Source organism: Hoplias malabaricus, chromosome 8 (genome assembly GCF_029633855.1).
Source record: "Hoplias malabaricus isolate fHopMal1 chromosome 8, fHopMal1.hap1, whole genome shotgun sequence".
Taxonomy (NCBI): Eukaryota; Metazoa; Chordata; class Actinopteri; order Characiformes; family Erythrinidae; genus Hoplias; species Hoplias malabaricus.
Genome location: NC_089807.1, coordinates 8,632,757 through 8,652,532, shown reverse-complemented (window position 1 = coordinate 8,652,532; position 19,776 = coordinate 8,632,757). Strand labels below are relative to the sequence as shown.

Sequence of the window (19,776 nt, the reverse complement as noted above, 5' to 3'; positions counted from 1 at the left end):
TCTGGGTGCTCCGGTTCCCTCCCACACTCCAAAAACACACGTTGGTAGGTAAATTGGCCACTCAAAAATGTAGGTCTGAGTGTGTGAGGGAATATGTGTACCTAACTGCTGAAATGTACATTGCATGTTGTAGCGCTAGTCCCAATGCCACGATAAATAGTGAGGGTTGTGTAAAAACTTGCAAATGGTTTACAACACGTTAGCCCTACCCACTATTGAAGTTATACACAGAAATGTATCATAATATTTATTTGTGTTAAACATGTTTAAAATAAACTTCGAAACAAACGATAAAGTCCACAGACATCCCGGCGCTCCAGGGTGAACTCCGGGAGCCAGTTTTGTGGACATTGGTGTGGATTCAGCATCTCTCAAACACTTTGTAGAGGTCTGGCAGGTTGGCGATCTGCAGGACAGTGCCGTCCTCGCTGAAGTGCGCCGGAGGACTCAGGAGAGACCGCAATGCTTTAAAAATTACATGCTCAACTTTCCACTCCCAACTCGGCTCCACCTCCTGCAGGAAAACACAGGTGGGTCAACACCACAAAGGCATCGTGCAAATGAACTTCTGCCCAAATGTTAATCAGAATGTCCAGTACCCTACAAAACCAAGTTTCCCTCAGCGCCGTACTTCAACATCTGGAACAATTAGAGGCTTAGGTTTGACTGTTTTTGTGGATCACAGCTCTGCATTAAACAAAATCTTCCTCTGTTCCACAAAATGTCAGCTAAATTACAACAGACATCGTACGTCCAGAGAAATCTCAGCGAAGTTAACTTTTACAGTAATTACTGGTATCCTACCTTAGCCCCATTTAAAGTGTTCTCACTCAAGGCCTCGATGATTTAACAAATTAAAAGGATGGATATCAATTTATTATCTGCACTGCTCTAACAACACTGCCCTAGTGTTAGACACGGTGAGCTCATCTCTCCCGCCGCACAGGTGCCGAATCAGCAGAGACTTAACAAACTGAACGACTCATTTCACTCTGCCTCTGACCGAATGACCTACAGAACTAAAACACCCTTTGTCCCAAATCCCTTGTTACACTGAAATCAGTAGCACACCTCTCTCTGCAAGTGCAATAATATTTAACATGCGCAAGGAATACTGCACATAAGTGTTCTTCTCTGTACGTGTCCAATGTTGGCGTCTGATGATTGCATTTATTAAGAGTTCTGCTTTTATTTTGACAGTGAATTGAATTTCGTTGTGTAAACACAATGACTCAAAGGAATCGATGTAAACTGGTGAATTACATCAATATTAGCTTCATAAAACAGACCTATTTAACATGGAACTAAACTTTTGAAAGTGACGAATGTGAATAAGAAACAAAGGTCTGTGTCCTAAATGACGTTTACGGTGGTAATGGCAAGTAAAACCTGGTGGGCGTTCCTTCTCTTTACACCTTTGTAGGTAGATGTTTTAGTGAAAGGATGAAACGCTTTACTGTAAATGGGTTGATTGTGGATAGTTTGTTTTAGCTCGTCCTGCGCTCGTTCGTATAGGTTTAATTTTCTTCAAACTGGCAACCTGCATGAGCTTTGTGTCTGGGGTGGAGTGGAGGGGGCAGATGGCTCCATCAAAGCCGCTAAACTCAGAGAAGAGGCGTGTCCACGGACTTGCAGTGAATGCCAGAGGAGTTACACGTTCGATGCTAAAGTACAGGTGAACCAGGGGTAGTTTACCTGGGGGTCTGTTGCCTCCGTCTCCAGCGTGTACTGTTTTCTGATGGAGTAGAAGTGACTGCACTCTTTGCTGAAATCCCGGAAACACTCCCTCTCGTTGTCCCAGTTCACCTGAACGACCCACAGGAACAAGGAACTGAACGCTCACATTCATCCATTCCCTTCATCATCCATTCACTTTTAGAAAAATCATGACACAAACCTCAGTGGCTAATCTCAGGATGAAGAGGGGCAGCCCTTCCATGGCAGGGGTGTAGTTATCGATCAGAAGAGGGAGAGCTGTCAGGTTTCCTTCCTACAGACAAGTCACAGACAGGTTCCGTTCAGCGACGGCCCACAACCACACAACGAACTTCAGTAACACACCCGAGTCATTCACCTATTCACGGGGGGCCCCAGGATGAAGCACATATAGAAGATGAATGAATGAATTATTGACTCTTTAAATCTTTAGACTGTACAGCCTGGGAAAGTGTGCCGGAGCGAGAGGACAGGTTTCCTCGTGTGTTACCGTTCTGAGGTATAATCAGAATAAAATCCCACGCACTAAGGTTCTACTCAGCAGCAAGACCCCAGAACTGGCACCAGGGGTGGTGAGGTGTTAGAGACGGAAAAAGTTATGTGATGTCAAGACCTCTGAGGTCCTCCAATTAGATTTGCGAACCAGTGACGGATTCTCCTCCCTCAGTCCATCAAGACCAATCAGGCCTCTAACACCTCCAAGGCGTTGGTCATCAGCGCTCTGTTAAAACCACTTCAAAAGTCAGTTGGTTGAGTGGCAGAGGGGAGTAAGAAGCAGAAATGGAATGAAAAAGTGTGAATCTACTTTCTGTCAGAGCCATTACCACATCACTACAGCCGTGTCTCCGACCAAAGCCCTGGGAAGAAGAGAAATAGCAGAATGCCGCTGCTGTGCTTTGACCAGACCAGTGGCTCCAGAAAGTTCTGTGATCAACATGTCTGAGAAGTCCTATGGTCACACCGTCCCAAAGCCATCTCCAGGAAGAACTAAAGGTCACATGGTTCATTTTGTATCTCAGAGGTTTGTGTCGAGTGTATTCCTGTATGTTCTCTCTGTGACGAGGGATAAAGGATCCCACATTGGAGCATAATAAGAAGAAAATACAGTTATCCTAAGGTTCTCGTTTCCCTGTCAAATGAGCATCAAATTCAGCATTTTTAGTTTTAGTATCTGTGATCTGCACTATGTTGGGACTATTGTGCTGCTACGGTGAATAGGTCCCCAGTACGGTGCCTACTCTGTGCTGTGACAACAGCTCCAGTCCATGAATTTTCTCGAGTCTTACTCTCTCTCCGAGTGATTTTCTGTCGCCTCTACACCACAGACTGCTATTTCAGAAGGTTCAAGACTAACCTCATTGATCTCCACTGAGAAATAATCCTCCAACATCTCTGCCTTCTTCTTCAGGAAGTCCACAATGTACTGAGCCAGTCCTTCTTTAGGACCGTCCTCCTCCGTCCAGCCGCTGTCCATGGAGTCCAGTGCCAGCATCGCTAAGTCATAAAGAGGAGCCGGACTCTACAACACACATCCATCAATCCTAATATCATCAATAACATCAACAAAATAAAAGAAATTATTTATCATTATATTTAGTGCCCTTCCAGACATTGGAGAATGCTTTACAATCAACAACGCCACTGTATCAGACGCTAGAAACCCAGCATAGAGTGACGATCCATATCTAGGTATACACACATTCACTCATCATCATCATCAACAACAACTGATTTGTGCTTCCTGATTGTAAGAAACTGAGATCTCTCCTGTAAATAATAAACGACACCAAGGTGTCCAATTAACCAGCAGCAATATTACACATGTGGCTTTCTGCAGTGAAATACGGCCAGATTAAAGATGCTGAGTGAGGAAGAGGAGTGCGGCAAATGAGCAGAACATGGAACTTGGCACAAAATTTCAACAACAGCTGCTCCATTTACTTTCTTCTTGAGCCGACGACTATTGGTGCAAACGATGAAGAAGCTGGTTTCTGAAGTACAGAGCTACATTGACTTTGGTTTGTACCCAAACATTTACAACCTGTTCTGACCAGTCCAGAGCCTTGGAGTGAAATATTTCCTGACCGTCTATATCAGTCAGCTCTGACCACAGTGAGGGTCAGCCCAGTCATCAGAGTTAATGAATATCACAAGGACAATATGCATTACATAAAGAAAGAAAAACTGCAGAGGGCCACTTACTGAGAGCCGCAGGACACCAAAGTTCCCGAAATCGTAGATGAGTATCTGGTAAAACAGCTCCTGGCTGAAAAAAAAAAATAGAAGCATCTTTCCTCAATCCACCATCGGCGCTTCAGACAAAGCCCCAGAACCACTTCATTCCGTATTAAATTAACCATAGATGGGTGTGAACGTGTGTGTGTGAGTATTTGGACTGTGTGTATGTAGTTAGTGTGACTGTGAGACTGTGTGAGTGAGAGGCTATCTGAGTGTGTGAGAGACTGTGTTAGTGTGTGAGAGCGTGACTGTGTTAGTGTGTGGGTGAAAGTGTGACGGTGTGAGTGATCCCCTGAGAAAGGCTTGGCATCTAACAAGATGAACAGATTCAGACAGTGAATGAATGACTGAAAACAAACACAGCGTCAGGGTGGAACCGTCCGCTGTTATTGGTCAAAGCTGGAGGCGGAGTCTGACCTGAGCCTGGTTGTGTTGAGCAGGTAGAGTTTGGTGTGATGTTGGACTAAAGTCCACTGAGGATTCACACATCCAACAAATGAATGGTTCTGCAACATCTCCTGGAGACCTGATCAGGGCACAGAACACAGACTGTTAGAGCCACACAGAGTGACAGAAACTGTGATCAATCTGCATTCATTCATTCACACAGTCCACTACTCCTCTGCTCCCAGAGACAGAACTAAAGGAGTGAAAAGGTCTAAAAAGTCGCTAAAACTAGCAGCAAATCTTTAAGGGAGGGCGAGATAACAAAGTGCTTCGGGCGCACACTGCCCCCCTGTGGCACTCGTTGGAAATACCGCTCTTATTTAAAAAAACTGTTTCTTAAAGGACTGTGCTAATTATATGGGAATTGTACTGTTTTTTTAATAACAAAGTAATGAGATACGTCCTAGTATCAGTACCACACCCCCACAGAGCAGGTGTGATGTGGTGGTGGATCATTCTCAGCGCTGCAGTGACACTGACGTGGTGGTGGTGTGTTAGTGTGTGTTGTGCTGGTGTAGAGTGGATCAGACACAGCAGTGCTGCTGGAGTTTTTAAACCACCTGAGCCCAGGAATCTCAGCCGACACAACGACTCCAAATATACCAATGAAATTATTGATTATTAACAGTAATGACGGCCTGTGTGTGGAACCAGAGGAACTCTGATGATTAATAAACACTGATCTGACCTCTGTGAGTGTGTTGCGTGATCTCATTGCGAAGCTCCTTCACGCTGGTCAGTCTGATCACTCGCCTCCGGGGGGCACAGGCCGCTGTCAGGTCGTCTCGGTCCTCAACAACATGAGGCCTTTTCCTACAACACAATCAACACAGACACAATGGTCCAGTTCCATACAATATGAGAACAGTCCTTGCTCATGTTGTAGAGGCCCTCAATAATGCCCTCAACAGTACAGATATACAACATGGCCTTCATCCTAACTCTCCCTGTTACAGAGCTGATCTCAGAACAACGGTGAAGTCCAGATCAATGGTTTCATGAATCAAAGCCTCACCTGGGTGGTGTCTCTGACTGGACGTGTTCCCCTTCGATCTGGGAATCTGACGGAGCACTGGGTTCCAGATCCTCCACTGCATCCAGCATTTCTGAATCATCCACTTCCACAGAAGCCTGGGCTGGAGCCAGCGGAGCAGGGGTCTCGGGTAAAGAAGATTTACTCACTGGCTGCAGAAAAGCATCCAGTTTCTGGGCCTTACTGTCAGTTCGGACCATCTGATGAGCATAGACTCGCTCACTGGGCTCCGCTGAGGACACACTCTGAGCTTTGACATCACTTACAGAGGCAGACAGCCCCGGGAGTAAAGTCTATGGGGAGAAAAAGCAGTCCGGTTAGACACACACACACACAGACAGAAACCCAATCGCTACATAAACGTGCTGCAGCGGGGGTCACTCAGTAACCGCTGGAGACATAACGGAGGTCTCTGATACGGTCAGAGACTCAGACAGAGCTGGCCAGTGAAAGTGGATATGAAGTGAACACTGCACCTGTGTGAAATATGTGCGTGAAGAGTTGGAGCCCAGGAGTTTACTCTCGATGTGTTTCTGAATGCTCTCGATGATGCAGTCTTCGTGGAGGAAGTGCACTTCGTGTTTGGTCGGGTGCACGTTCACATCGATGTTATGAGGAGCTATTTCCAGACTTAAAAAAAAAAAAAAAGGAACCAGTTATAAAACAGTTGGATATCATCCATAAATCACAGAACTCCAGATACAGCATTTAGAGGAGTGTGTTACTTCTCCACGTCCTCACAAACGTATCATTGTCACAAAACAATATAAAACACCAGAGATAAAGAGGCACCTGAGATAAAGGAAGGGGTGTGTGTTTTTGGGAAGGTAGGCAGTGTAGACCGTCTCTATGGCTTTCTTCAAGGCGCTGGATTCCACCAAACGATCTAAAACAAACAATGAAATAAACGTCAATGCTCATTTACATAACAATAAAAGCCTGGAGCCTTTATCGCTGCCACTGACTCTAAAACACAGGGAAGACTCACGGTTTATGAAGAGAATGAGGACACACTTCTTTACGGAGTAGTTTGCATTGGAAATGTATCCCTGCAGTTTAAATGCGAGCTTCTGATCTTCACATCCCACTTCAATCATTTCTCTGTAAATAAGCAAAGAGTTTTAGGAGATGTTTACCCTCTATTTAATACATTAAACACACACACACTCCTGTGGTCTCCACCGCGCTCAGAAGGGTGACTGATCCACAGATGATTTAAAGTGTAGACTCTTACAGTAACCACAGAGGGTCTTGGAACAAATCGCCCAGATACTGAGGGGACGAGTGTGCATGGGGTACCTTTCCTCCTCTGGTCAAGCTACCTACAGATTACATAGGTCTGCTGCTCATGTGTAGTGGTACAGTCATAGCAGTGATAGTGGGTGATGTAAGGAATGATGACTGTAATAATAATATTAATAATACAAGTAACAGTAAGGAGTCCAGGAAAACTTCAGTGGAGGGTGGGCACTGTAATAAACCATGAAACTAACCACAACAAGATAAAAAGTAAAAAACCTCAGAACTCGGGTCAGAACATTATTGATTCATGTGAGAACTGCTGATGTAACAATGATATATAATCACACCGCTCTCTGATCAAATCAAAGTTATAGAAACTGGAATATGACCAAAAGTAAGACTGTAGTAAAAGGACTTTGATGTACCTGCTCACTGCGACTCCAAACACCACTCGGATGTTGTCCAAAACCGAAGCATTGGGGAGAGTCTTCACGTCTGCGACCATCTCTCCTTGCTAAAACAAAATAAATCTTCGTATTCCCTACAACACGCTCCATTTCAGAAATCAATCCCACACAGAGAGAAGTGCTCACCTTTTTCACAGTGAAGCTCTTCCCCGAGTTGTGTATTGCGTACCTGAAAGTCATAAACAGTTCGTCTTGAAATGCTCGAGACATCCTCTTAAACGTTTGTAAAATTACAAAAGGACACACCTGCTCACCACCTCCACGATCCGAGAGTATTCTTCACTGGGGCTTTTCAGCGCTTTTCTTCGAGTGGGGACGTTATAGAAAAGATCTTCTACCTTTGAACAGAACCAAATCATTGTTAAAAAAATGAGGTCAAGTGATTCTAATTTTAACAATGAAAACAGTAATCAGCGGCGCTTCTAGTTTCACTTAAACCATCCTCAAAGTCTCAAAGAGTGTGAATCAGGACGGGGTCCAGGAAAGACTGTTGGCAGAGCAGCCAGAGCTCTGGGAGGCTGTACACAGTCGAGTTCTGGTAGGCACATGGCTCACCGTTTTATGACACAACTACCTGAAGGCCTGGCAAAGAGAGACCAAAGCCATTTCCCAGGAAAACACAAGACTTAATGCTGTCCATTTATCCTTGATAGCTTTGGCTGCTAAAGCTGTGTGAGACCTCCCTAACAACAGAACAGAGGATGGATCAGAAAGCCAACAGCTACATCTGTAAATTGCTTGGTCTACGTCGCTGTCAGCGTTGCAGGGTTCAGAAATAACAAACTCCAGTTTCCACTGAAGTCACTGAGCCTAAGCTACAAGCTGGAGAAAGTGAGACTCTTATCTGAGCTGAGACACTCAACCCATCCAGTTATACAACAAACTCAAGCTGATCAGGGCACAGACTGAGGACTGAACAGGCAGTCGACCGGGCAGTCGATCAGCCATCTGCATCATCAGCTTGGTGAGGCAGGACTGGGGTGGGGGCCAACTCCCAAGATGGGGTCAAAAGAAAGAATGAAAGGAAAGGATTGACAAAACACTAAATATCAGAGACATAAGCCAGAGGAAGAATGCGAAAGCTCAGTTTATTGAATGATATTTACTGAGATAAGTGTCCCTTGGTTTCCAGCACAAGGTTTTGGTGGAGCTTTGAGCTTCCCGTCACAGTACATGGCCCTGTGAATGACAATAAACAATAATAATACAAACATACAAAATAACAAATCATATTTCCTGGATAATGAACTGGGTGCACAATGTTATACATCCATTAAAATGTTCTATTTCCCCCTATTCACAGGTTCCCCTCCAGTCACACAACAATGAAGGAGCTTGAGATTCCTCAGAGAACAAAAGCTCCACCGCATTTTTCCAAATAGTAGAGAACACTAACTACACAGTGTGTAATGTCAGCTAACAGAGAATACTAGCACAGTGGTGAATAAAAGATATTCTGGAAGAAGCACTCTCTGGCTTCAAGTGTCTCAGAGGAAGCTCCTACACCCTCAGAGGGAACTGGGAATGACTACATTAAGAGAGAATACTTGTAAATATGACTGAGAGAAAGAGAGAAAAGAATTAAAGCAAGATAAAGTGTCTGATATCCACAGTTAGAAAATACAGACTCTCACCTGTAAGCACACTTTCCATCAGCCGTTTTTGTGGTGATCGTGACATGGGCGACATGACTGATGCTGGCAAGAGCCTTTCAAACAGACGAGAAAACATAAAAAGGACAATACATGATTCCTGCAAAGGGGATCAGACCTTAATAACCTATCAGGGTCAGATCTGAATAACATCAGGATCAGATCTTTATAATCTATCAGGATCAGATCTGAATAACCTATCAGGATCAGATCTTTATAATCTATCAAGTTCAGATCTGAATAACCTATCAGGATCAGATCTTTATTATCTATCAGGATCAGATCTGAATCATCTATCAGGGTCATATCTGTATAAACTATCAGGGATTTGTCTGATGCTAGTTTTTCAGGCGGATATGTAGAAATTCTTCTAAAACCTTCCGCAGGTCGAGGAACTCATGACTGAACCATACCTCTCCTCTGAAGCCGTAAGTGGAAATCGATGTGAGATCCTCAAACGTCTGAAGCTTGCTCGTTGTAAACCGCTCACAAACAATATCCATGTCTTCTTTCTGATAAGGAATAAAAAAATCAAAACATAGAAGGTTTTTTTTGTGCGTGTAACTGAGGCTTTGCAACAAAAAATGATTTTTTTTATTTCTGTAAAAAAAAAAAAAAGTTGTTTGATGCCATTTATTTAAAATAAGCTTTTCTTCTGTATTTTCAACTTTGTTCTTTCTTTTATTTTACTTACTTCTACCTGCTGAGACTGGATGAGAGAGCAGTGATTTTGCAAGTGTTTCAAACACATAAGTCATAAACATGTTCAAACCTGAAGAGGCTACTTTAAAAAGCTTATTTTATTACATAGTGGCAGTGATCCGACGGTCTCCTGATCTTCTAAAACTTACCCTAATTCCAGTGCCATTGTCCAGAATCTGGATCAGTTTTAATCCTCCCTCCTTTACCGTGACCTGGATGCTGGTGGACTTGGCGTCCAAACTGCAGACGCAATATTCAAGATTTCAGTAAAAGGCCAATCATTTATACCAATGCTGTGATTTATTTACAGTACATTTATCTTATAGTTTCTGAAAAGACAATTAAAGAAAAGTGCCCTAAACACAGAACCTGCAGTGCACAGGGCATTGCTTTCCGATAGTTTACAGATAAACATCTGTGCACATCTGCTGATACTGATACATAAACTTTTAATCATTTATATGAGCGTTCCTATGCCACAGGGGTCTAGGGTTAGGGTCTGCACTGTTAAGTCCAGTGTTAAGAAAAAGCCCAATGTGATATTAGAAGACACAGCTCAGTAAGAATGTTTCTGTCAAACTCTTACCAGTTCTCGATCATTTCTTTGATGGCATTTGAAGGCCGTTGTATGACTTCTCCAGCTGCGATGCGGTTCACCACAGTTTCATCAAGTCTCCGAATGACTCCTGCCATCGCCTCAAAACGTCAGAGCATCCACACAGTCCCTGACTTCAATCAAAGCAAACTTCTACACCAACAGCTCCTGAAAACACAGTAAACACAGCTCCAGTAAAACACAGCTCTTGAAAACACAGCTCCTGAAAACACAGCTCCTGAAAACACAGCTCCAGTAAAACACAGCTCCAGTAAAAACAGAGCCAGTAAAAACAGCTCCTGAAAACACAGCTCCAGTAAACACAGTAAAACACAGCTCCAGTAAAAACAGCTCCAGTAAAACACGGCTCAAGTAAAACACAACTGCAGTAAAACACAGCTCCAGTTAAGCACAGCTCCAGTAAAACACAGCTCCAGTAAAACACAGCTCCAGTGAAACACAGCTCCAGTGAAACACAGCTCCAGTAAAAAAAAAAAAAAAAAAAAAACACAGCTCCAGTAAAACACAGCTCCAGTAAAACACAGCTCCAGTGAAACACAGCTCCAGTAAAAAAAAAAAAAAAAAAAACACAGCTCCAGTAAAACACAGCTCCAGTAAAAAAAAAAAAAAAAAAAAACACAGCTCCAGTAAAAAAAAAAAAAAACAGCTCCAGTAAAAACAGCTCCAGTAAAACACGGCTCAAGTAAAACACAACTGCAGTAAAACACAGCTCCAGTAAAACACAGCTCCAGTGAAACACAGCTCCAGTGAAACACAGCTCCAGTGAAACACAGCCCTAGTGAAACACAGCTCTAGTAAAAAAAACAAAAAAAAAACACAGCTCTAGTAAAACACAGCTCCAGTAAAAAAAAAAAAAAAAAAAACACAGCTCCAGTAAAAACAGCTCCAGTAAAACACAGCTCCAGTTAAGCACAGCTCCAGTAAACACAGTAAAACACGTCTCCAGTAAAACACGCCTCCAGTAAAACACGCCTCCAGTAAAACACGCCTCCAGTAAAACACAGCTCCAGTAAAAAACAGCTCTGAAAACACGGCTCCAGTAAAACACAGCTCTAGTAATACACAGCTCATGTAAATAAAAAAAACACAGCTCCAGTAAAAAAAAAACAAAAAAAAACAGCTTGAGTAAAACACAGCTTGAGTAAAACAAGGCTCCAGCGAAACAAAACTCGAAAAAAACAGCTCCAGTAAAACCCAGCAAAACAAAACTCCAATAAAACACAGCTCCAGTAGACACAGTAACACACGGCTCCAGTAAAACACGGCTCCAGTAAAACACGACTCCCAAAAACAAGACTACAGGAAAACACGGCTCCAGGAAAACACAGTAAAACACAGTCCCAGTAAAACACAGCACAACAAAACTCCAATAAAACACAACTCCAGTAAAACACAGCTCCAGTAAACACAGAACAACACAGCTCCAGTAAAACACAGCACAACAAAGCTCCAAAAACCAAGCTCCCAAAAACACAGCTCCAGTGAAACACAGCTCCTGAAAACACGGTTTCAGTAAAACACAGCTCTATTAAAACACAGCCCTTGTAAAACACAGCTCCAGTAAAACACAGCCCTAGTGAAACACAGCCCTAGTAAAACACAGCTCCAGTAAAACACAGCACAACAAAACTCCAGTAACCAAGCTCCAAAAAACACAGCTCCAGTGAAACACAGCTCCTGAAAACACAGCTCCAGTAAACACAGTAAAACACAGCTCCAGTAAAAACAGCTCCAGTAAAACACGGCTCAAGTAAAACACAACTGCAGTAAAACACAGCTCCAGTTAAGCACAGCTCCAGTAAAACACAGCTCCAGTAAAACACAGCCCTAGTGAAACACAGCTCTAGTGAAACACAGCTCTAGTAAAACACAGCTCCAGTAAAAAAAAAAAAAACAGCTCCAGTAAAAACAGCTCCAGTAAAACACGGCTCAAGTAAAACACAACTGCAGTAAAACACAGCTCCAGTTAAGCACAGCTCCAGTAAAACACAGCTCCAGTAAACACAGTAAAACACGTCTCCAGTAAAACACGCCTCCAGTAAAACACGCCTCCAGTAAAACACAGTAGAACACAGCTCCAGTAAAACACGGCTCCAGTAAAACACGGCTCCAGTAAAACACAGTAGAACACAGCACTAGTAAAACACAGCTCCTGAAAACACAGCTCCAGTAAAACCCAGCAAAACAAAACTCCAAAAAAACACAGCTCCAGTAAAACACGGCTCCCAAAAACAAGACTACAGGAAAACACGGCTCCAGTAAACACAGAACAACACATCTCCAGTAAAACACAGCACAACAAAACTCCAGTAACCAAGCTCCAAAAAACACAGCTCCAGTGAAACACAGCTCCTGAAAACACAGCTCCAGTAAACACAGTAAAACACAGCTCCAGTAAACACAGTAAAACACAGCTCCAGTAAAAACAGCTCCAGTAAAACACGGCTCAAGTAAAACACAACTGCAGTAAAACACAGCTCCAGTTAAGCACAGCTCCAGTAAAACACAGCTCCAGTAAAACACAGCTCTAGTGAAACACAGCTCCAGTAAAACACAGCTCCAGTAAAACACAGCTCCAGTAAAACACAGCTCTAGTAAAACACAGCTCCAGTAAAAAAAAAAAAAAAACACAGCTCCAGTAAAAAAAAAAAAAAAAACACAGCTCCAGTAAAAAAAAAAAAAAAACAGCTCCAGTAAAAACAGCTCCAGTAAAACACGGCTCAAGTAAAACACAACTGCAGTAAAACACAGCTCCAGTTAAGCACAGCTCCAGTAAAACACAGCTCCAGTAAAACACAGCCCTAGTGAAACACAGCTCTAGTAAAACACAGCTCCAGTAAAAAAAAAAAAAACAGCTCCAGTAAAAACAGCTCCAGTAAAACACGGCTCAAGTAAAACACGCCTCCAGTAAAACACAACTCCAGTAAACACAGTAAAACACAGCTCCAGTAAAACACAGCTCCAGCAAAACACAGCTCCAGCAAAACACAGCTCCAGCAAAACACAGCTCCAGCAAAACACAGCTCCAGTAAACACAGCTCCCGAAAACACAGCTCCCGAAAACACAGCTCCCGAAAACACAACTCCAGTAAACACAGTAAAACACAGCTCCAGTAAAACACAGCTAAAGTAAAACACAGCTAAAGTAAAACACAGCTCCAGTAAAACTCAATGCCAACAAAACACAGCTCCAGCAAAACACAGCTCCAGAAAACATGACTCCAGTGAACACAACTCCTGAAAACACAGCTCCAGTAAAAAACAGCTCCTGAAAACACGGCTCCAGTAAAAAACAGTAAAACACAGCTCCAATGAAACACAGCAAAACACAAGTCTATTAACCAAGCTCCAGTAAACACAGCTCCCGAAAACACAGCTCCCGAAAACACAAATCCAGTAAACACAGTAAAACACAGCTCCAGTAAAACACAGCTAAAGTAAAACGCAACTCCAGTAAAACACAGCTAAAGTAAAACGCAACTCCAGTAAAACACATCTCCAGTAAAACACAGCTAAAGTAAAACACAGCTAAAGTAAAACACAACGCCAGTAAAACACGCCTCCAGTAGAACACGCCTCCAGTAGAACACGCCTCCAGTAAAACACGCCTCCAGTAAAACACAACTCCTGAAAACGAAGCTCCAGTAACACACGGCTCCAGTTACACACGGCTCCAGTAAAACACACGGCTCCAGTAAAACACAGTAAAACACATCTCCAGTAAAGCACAGCTCCAGTAAAGCACAGCTCCAGTAAAACACAGCTCCAGTAAAACACAGTAAAACACAGCTCTAGTAAAACACAGCTCCAGTAAAACACAGTAAAACACAGCTCCAGTGAAACACAGCTCCAGTGAAACACAGTAAAACACAGTAAAACACAGCTCCAGTGAAACACAGCTCCAGTAAAAACACAGTGAAACACAGCTCCAGTGAAACACAGCTCCAGTGAAACACAGCTCCAGTAAAGCACAGCTCCAGTAAAACACAGCTCCAGTAAAACACAGTAAAACACAGCTCTAGTAAAACACAGCTCCAGTAAAACACAGTAAAACACAGCTCCAGTGAAACACAGCTCCAGTAAAAACACAGTGAAACACAGCTCCAGTGAAACACAGCTCCAGTAAAACACAGCTCCAGTAAAACACAGCTCCAGTAAAACACAGCTCCAGTAAAACACAGTAAAACACAGTAAAACACAGCTCTAGTAAAACACAGCTCTAGTAAAACACAGCTCCAGTAAAACACAGTGAAACACAGCTCCAGTGAAACACAGCTCCAGTGAAACACGGCTCCAGTAAAACACGGCTCCAGTAAAAAAACAACGGCAGTAAAAAAACAACGCCAGTAAAAAAGCAACGCCAGTAAAACACAACGGCAGTAAAACACAACGCCAGTAAAACACAACTCCTGAAAACGAAGCTCCAGTAACACACGGCTCCAGTAAAACACGGCTCCAGTAAAACACGGCTCCAGTAAAAAAACAACGCCAGTAAAAAAACAACGCCAGTAAAAAAAACGCCAGTAAAAAACAACGCCAGTAAAACACAACGCCAGTAAAACACAACGCCAGTAAAACACAACTCCTGAAAACGAAGCTACAGTAACACACGGCTCCAGTAACACACGGCTCCAGTAAAACACAGTAAAATACAGCTCCAGTAAAACACAGCTCCAGTAAAACACAGTAAAACACAGCTCTAGTAAAACACATCTCCAGTAAAACACAGTAAAACACAGCCATCGTAAAACACAGCTCCAGTGAAACACAGCTCCAGTGAAACACAGCTCCAGTAAAACACGGCTCCAGTAAAACACGGCTCCAGTAAAACACGGCTCCAGTAAAACACGGCTCCTGAAAACACGGCTCCTGAAAACACGGCTCCTGAAAACACGGCTCCTGAAAACACGGCTCCTGAAAACACAGTAAAACACAGCTCCAGTTAAACACAGCTCCAGCTAAACACAGCTCCAGCTAAACACAGCTCCAGCTAAACACAGCTCCAGCTAAACACAGTAAAACACAGCTCCAGTAGACACAATGAAACGCGGCTCCAGTAAAACACAGCTCCTGAAAACACGGCTCTAGTAAAACACAGCTCTAGTAAAACACAGCTCTAGTAAAACACAGCTCCAGTAGACACAATGAAACGCGGCTCCAGTAAAACACAGCTCCTGAAAACACGGCTCTAGTAAAACACAGCTCTAGTAAAACACAGCTCCAGTAGACACAATTAAACGCGGCTCCAGTAAAACGCGGCTCCCGAAAACAAGGCTCCAGTAAAACATGGCTCCCGAAAACACGGCTCCAGGAAAACACAGCTCCAGGAAAACACAGCTCCAGGAAAACACAGCCCCAGGAAAACACAGCCCCAGGAAAACACAGCCCCAGGAAAACACAGCCCCAGGAAAACACAGCCCCAGGAAAATACAGTAAAACACAGCTCCAGTAAAACACAGCTCCAGTAAAACACAGCTCCAGTAAAACACAGTAAAACACAGCTCTAGTAAAACACATCTCCAGTAAAACACAGCTCTAGTAAAACACGGCTCCAGTGAAACACGGCTCCAGTGAAACACGGCTCCAGTAAAACACACGGCTCCAGTAAAGCACAGCTCCAGTAAAGCACAGCTCCAGTAAAGCACAGCTCCAGTAAAGCACAGCTCCAGTGAAACACAGCTCCAGTGAAACACAGCTCCAGTAAAGCACAGCTCCAGTAAAGCACAGCTCCAGTAAAGCACAGCTCCAGTAAAGCACAGCTCCAGTGAAACACAGCTCCAGTGAAACACAGCTCCAGTGAAACACAGCTCCAGTGAAACACAGCTCCAGTGAAACACAGCTCCAGTAAAACACAGCTCCTGAAAACACAGCTCCTGAAAACACGGATCTAGTAAAACACGGCTCCAGTAAAACACGGCTCCAGTAAAACACGGCTCCTGAAAACGAAGCTCCAGTAACACACGGCTCCAGTAACACACGGCTCCAGTAACACACGGCTCCAGTAACACACGGCTCCAGTAACACACGGCTCCAGTAAAACACGGCTCCAGTAAAACACGGCTCCAGTAAAACACAGTAAAACACAGCTCCAGTAAAACACAGCTCCAGTAAAACACAGCCATTGTAAAACACAGCCATTGTAAAACACAGCTCTAGTGAAACACAGCTCCAGTGAAACACAGCTCCAGTGAAACACAGCTCCAGTGAAACACAGCTCCAGTGAAACACAGCTCCAGTGAAACACAGCTCCTGAAAACACAGCTCCTGAAAACACGGCTCCAGTAAAACACGGCTCCTGAAAACACGGCTCCTGAAAACACGGCTCCTGAAAACACGGCTCCTGAAAACACGGCTCCTGAAAACACAGCTCCAGTAAACACAGTTAAACACAGCTCCAGTTAAACACAGCTCCAGTTAAACACAGCTCCAGCTAAACACAGCTCCAGCTAAACACAGCTCCAGCTAAACACAGCTCCAGCTAAACACAGTAAAACACAGCTCCAGTAGACACAATGAAACGCGGCTCCAGTAAAACACAGCTCCTGAAAACACGGCTCTAGTAAAACACAGCTCTAGTAAAACACAGCTCTAGTAAAACACAGCTCCAGTAGACACAATGAAACGCGGCTCCAGTAAAACGCGGCTCCCGAAAACAAGGCTCCAGTAAAACACGGCTCCCGAAAACACGGCTCCAGAAAACACGGCTCCAGAAAACACGGCTCCAGGAAAACACGGCTCCAGGAAAACACGGCTCCAGGAAAACACGGCCCCAGGAAAACACGGCCCCAGGAAAACACGGCCCCAGGAAAACACGGCCCCAGTAAAACACAGCTCCAGTAAAACACAGCTCCAGTAAAACACAGCTCCAGTAAAACACAGCTCCCGAAAAAACAGTAAAACACAGCTCCAGTAAAAAACATCTCCAGTAAAAAACATCTCCAGTAAAACACAGCCCTAGTAAAACACAGCCCTAGTAAAACACAGCTCTAGTAAAACACAGCTCCAGTAAAACACAGCTCCAGTAAAACACAGTAAAACACAGCCATTGTAAAACACAGCTCCAGTGAAACACAGCTCCAGTGAAACACAGCTCCAGTGAAACACAGCTCCAGTGAAACACAGCTCCAGTGAAACACAGCTCCAGTAAAACACGGCTCCTGAAAACACGGCTCCTGAAAACACGGCTCCTGAAAACACGGCTCCTGAAAACACGGCTCCTGAAAACACGGCTCCTGAAAACACAGCTCCAGTAAACACAGTTAAACACAGCTCCAGTTAAACACAGCTCCAGCTAAACACAGCTCCAGCTAAACACAGCTCCAGCTAAACACAGTAAAACACAGCTCCAGTAGACACAATGAAACGCGGCTCCAGTAAAACACGGCTCTAGTAAAACACAGCTCTAGTAAAACACAGCTCTAGTAAAACACAGCTCCAGTTAAACACAGCTCCAGTTAAACACAGTAAAACACAGCTCCAGTAGACACAATGAAACGCGGCTCCAGTAAAACGCGGCTCCCAAAAACAAGGCTCCAGTAAAACACAGCTCCTGAAAACACAGCTCCAGTAAAACACAGCTCCAGTTAAACACAGCTCCAGTAGACACAATGAAACGCGGCTCCAGTAAAACGCGGCTCCCGAAAACACGGCTCCAGTAAAACACAGCTCTAGTAAAACACAGCTCTAGTAAAACACAGCTCTAGTAAAACACAGCTCCAGTTAAACACAGCTCCAGTTAAACACAGCTCCAGTTAAACACAGCTCCAGTTAAACACAGTAAAACACAGCTCCAGTAGACACAATGAAACGCGGCTCCAGTAAAACGCGGCTCCCAAAAACAAGGCTCCAGTAAAACACAGCTCCTGAAAACACAGCTCCAGTAAAACACAGCTCCAGTTAAACACAGCTCCAGTTAAACACAGCTCCAGTAGACACAATGAAACGCGGCTCCAGTAAAACGCGGCTCCCGAAAACACGGCTCCAGTAAAACACAGCTCTAGTAAAACACAGCTCCAGTTAAACACAGCTCCAGTTAAACACAGCTCCAGTTAAACACAGTAAAACACAGCTCCAGTAGACACAATGAAACGCGGCTCCAGTAAAACGCGGCTCCCGAAAACAAGACTACAGGAAAACACAGCTCTAGTAAAACACAGCTCCTGAAAACACGGCTCCAGTAAAACACAGCTCCAGTAAAACATGGCTCCAGTTAAACACAGTAAAACACAGCTCCAGTAAAACACGGCTCCCGAAAACAAGACTACAGGAAAACACAGATCCAGTAAAAAACAGCTCCAGTAAAAAACAGCTCTGAAAACACAACTCCAGAAACCTAAGTCTTTACAATTACACTGATTACGCTAGGATCCACTCTACTGTAAACAACAACATTAAATAACGTTCAATAAGATTAGATATTATTAGTTAATAAAAATCTCTGCTGTAAAATATAAATAAAGACCACATTTTTACACTCAGCTCTGCTGTCCACTCCGGTCACTCTGTAGTTCTACCATCACCCACTGTAGTCCATCTGTTGCTCTGCATACTTCCCTTTCCCCATTCTTCAATAGTTCAATGGGGCCAGCCTTGGCCTAATTGTTAGAGAACGGGCTTGGTACCAGTAGGTTGCTGGTTAGACCCAGGACCAGCAGGAACATCCACGACTGAAGTGCCCTTGAGTTAGGCACTGAACCCTCAAACGCTCCACTGGCCGCTGGGGATTTCTGCCCGCCACTTTTGAGTGTGTTCACACCCCCTAGTGCACTAGTGTGTGTGTGTGTGTGTGTTCACTGCCACAGATGGGTTAAATGTGGAAGACACATACGTTGTACAATGAGAAATAATTGCATATTATATCAGATGATCAGACCCCCCACCCCCATCATTAAAGAACATGATGAAGTGGGTAACTAAGTATGCAGAGTAACAGATTACCTAGTGTGTGATTGTAGAACAATAGTGATCATACACAGTCAGTAGAGACACAGAGGTGGTAGTACTGTTACGGTTGATAATATAATTACAATATACACTGAAGGTAAACCTGATTATAACGCCTCTATCTGCGGAAAAGTCTAAATAAAGAGGGTTTAAGAGTAAGATTTAAAACCTGCGGAGTGAATGTTAGAGAGAGGAGATTGACAATTAAAATAAAAAGCCGTAAAACCCCTCTCTTCGCTGTAGACTGAATATTAATATGAGTATAATATTTATGTTGTCGTTTACTGAGATATTAAAGCTGTAAAAGCGACGTAAATAAACTCACCGCCAAACCGAGCTCCGCCTTCCTCCCCCAGGACCCTGAGGTGACTGTGCCGAATGCCTACTGTAAATTCAGAGCCGGAGATGACAGAGCCGCCATGTTAGGTGTAGTCCAGTTGTATTTTTAACGTAGGGCTCCTTCCTATATAATAAATTAAAAATTAAACTTTACATTTTATCATTTCGTTTATTAAATAATCAACAACTATTATTAAAATAAATGCACGAATATGTAATTAATAATGTATCATATATACATGATAAAAATAATACAAGTGTATAATGTAGGTTTATTTTACTTTTGAGTCCTTCAGAGAGTATGCTCTTAATACAGCAATGTAAAAGTTTACTTACCGATTATTAATATATGCATTTTCATCATGAATATTTCCACTATTA

The 19,776-nt window shown here is 43.5% G+C and overlaps 1 protein-coding gene across 3 annotated transcripts; it reads right to left on the bottom strand.

Annotated features, from left to right (window-relative positions):
- mlh1 (mutL homolog 1, colon cancer, nonpolyposis type 2 (E. coli)) lies at positions 1–19,776 on the bottom strand. 3 transcript variants are annotated; one of them, XM_066678611.1, is made up of 21 exons: positions 19,732–19,776; positions 19,382–19,519; positions 10,084–10,260; positions 9,647–9,737; positions 9,209–9,307; positions 8,778–8,851; positions 8,250–8,322; positions 7,390–7,481; positions 7,270–7,312; positions 7,102–7,190; positions 6,423–6,535; positions 6,227–6,320; positions 5,911–6,064; positions 5,417–5,727; positions 5,090–5,214; positions 4,372–4,480; positions 3,919–3,982; positions 3,071–3,235; positions 1,898–1,990; positions 1,696–1,806; positions 2–514 (listed from the first exon to the last, which is right to left on the bottom strand). In XM_066678611.1, the coding sequence occupies exons 3-21, from the start codon at positions 10,188–10,190 to the stop codon at positions 362–364; spliced, it is 2,160 nt and encodes a 719-aa protein (XP_066534708.1). In that variant the 5' UTR covers positions 10,191–10,260; positions 19,382–19,519; positions 19,732–19,776; the 3' UTR covers positions 2–361. The 3 variants fall into 3 exon arrangements, with proteins under 3 accessions (XP_066534710.1, XP_066534708.1, XP_066534709.1); XM_066678613.1 differs by lacking the exons at positions 19,382–19,519; positions 19,732–19,776 and adding an exon at positions 18,586–18,747 and having other exon boundaries at positions 1–514; XM_066678612.1 differs by lacking the exons at positions 19,382–19,519; positions 19,732–19,776 and adding an exon at positions 19,226–19,354.

Excerpts from the sequence above, each read along its gene's own strand:
- mlh1 (XM_066678611.1), bottom strand. The coding sequence starts at position 10,190 with ATGGCAGGAGTCATTCGGAGACTTGATGAAACTGTGGTGAACCGCATC. Across the intron at positions 7,482-8,249 it reads ACCAAGGGACACTTATCTCA|GTAGAAGATCTTTTCTATAA; the intron begins GTAAATATCATT and ends TTCTGTTCAAAG. Across the intron at positions 4,481-5,089 it reads CACGCAACACACTCACAGAG|GTCTCCAGGAGATGTTGCAG; the intron begins GTCAGATCAGTG and ends TGCCCTGATCAG.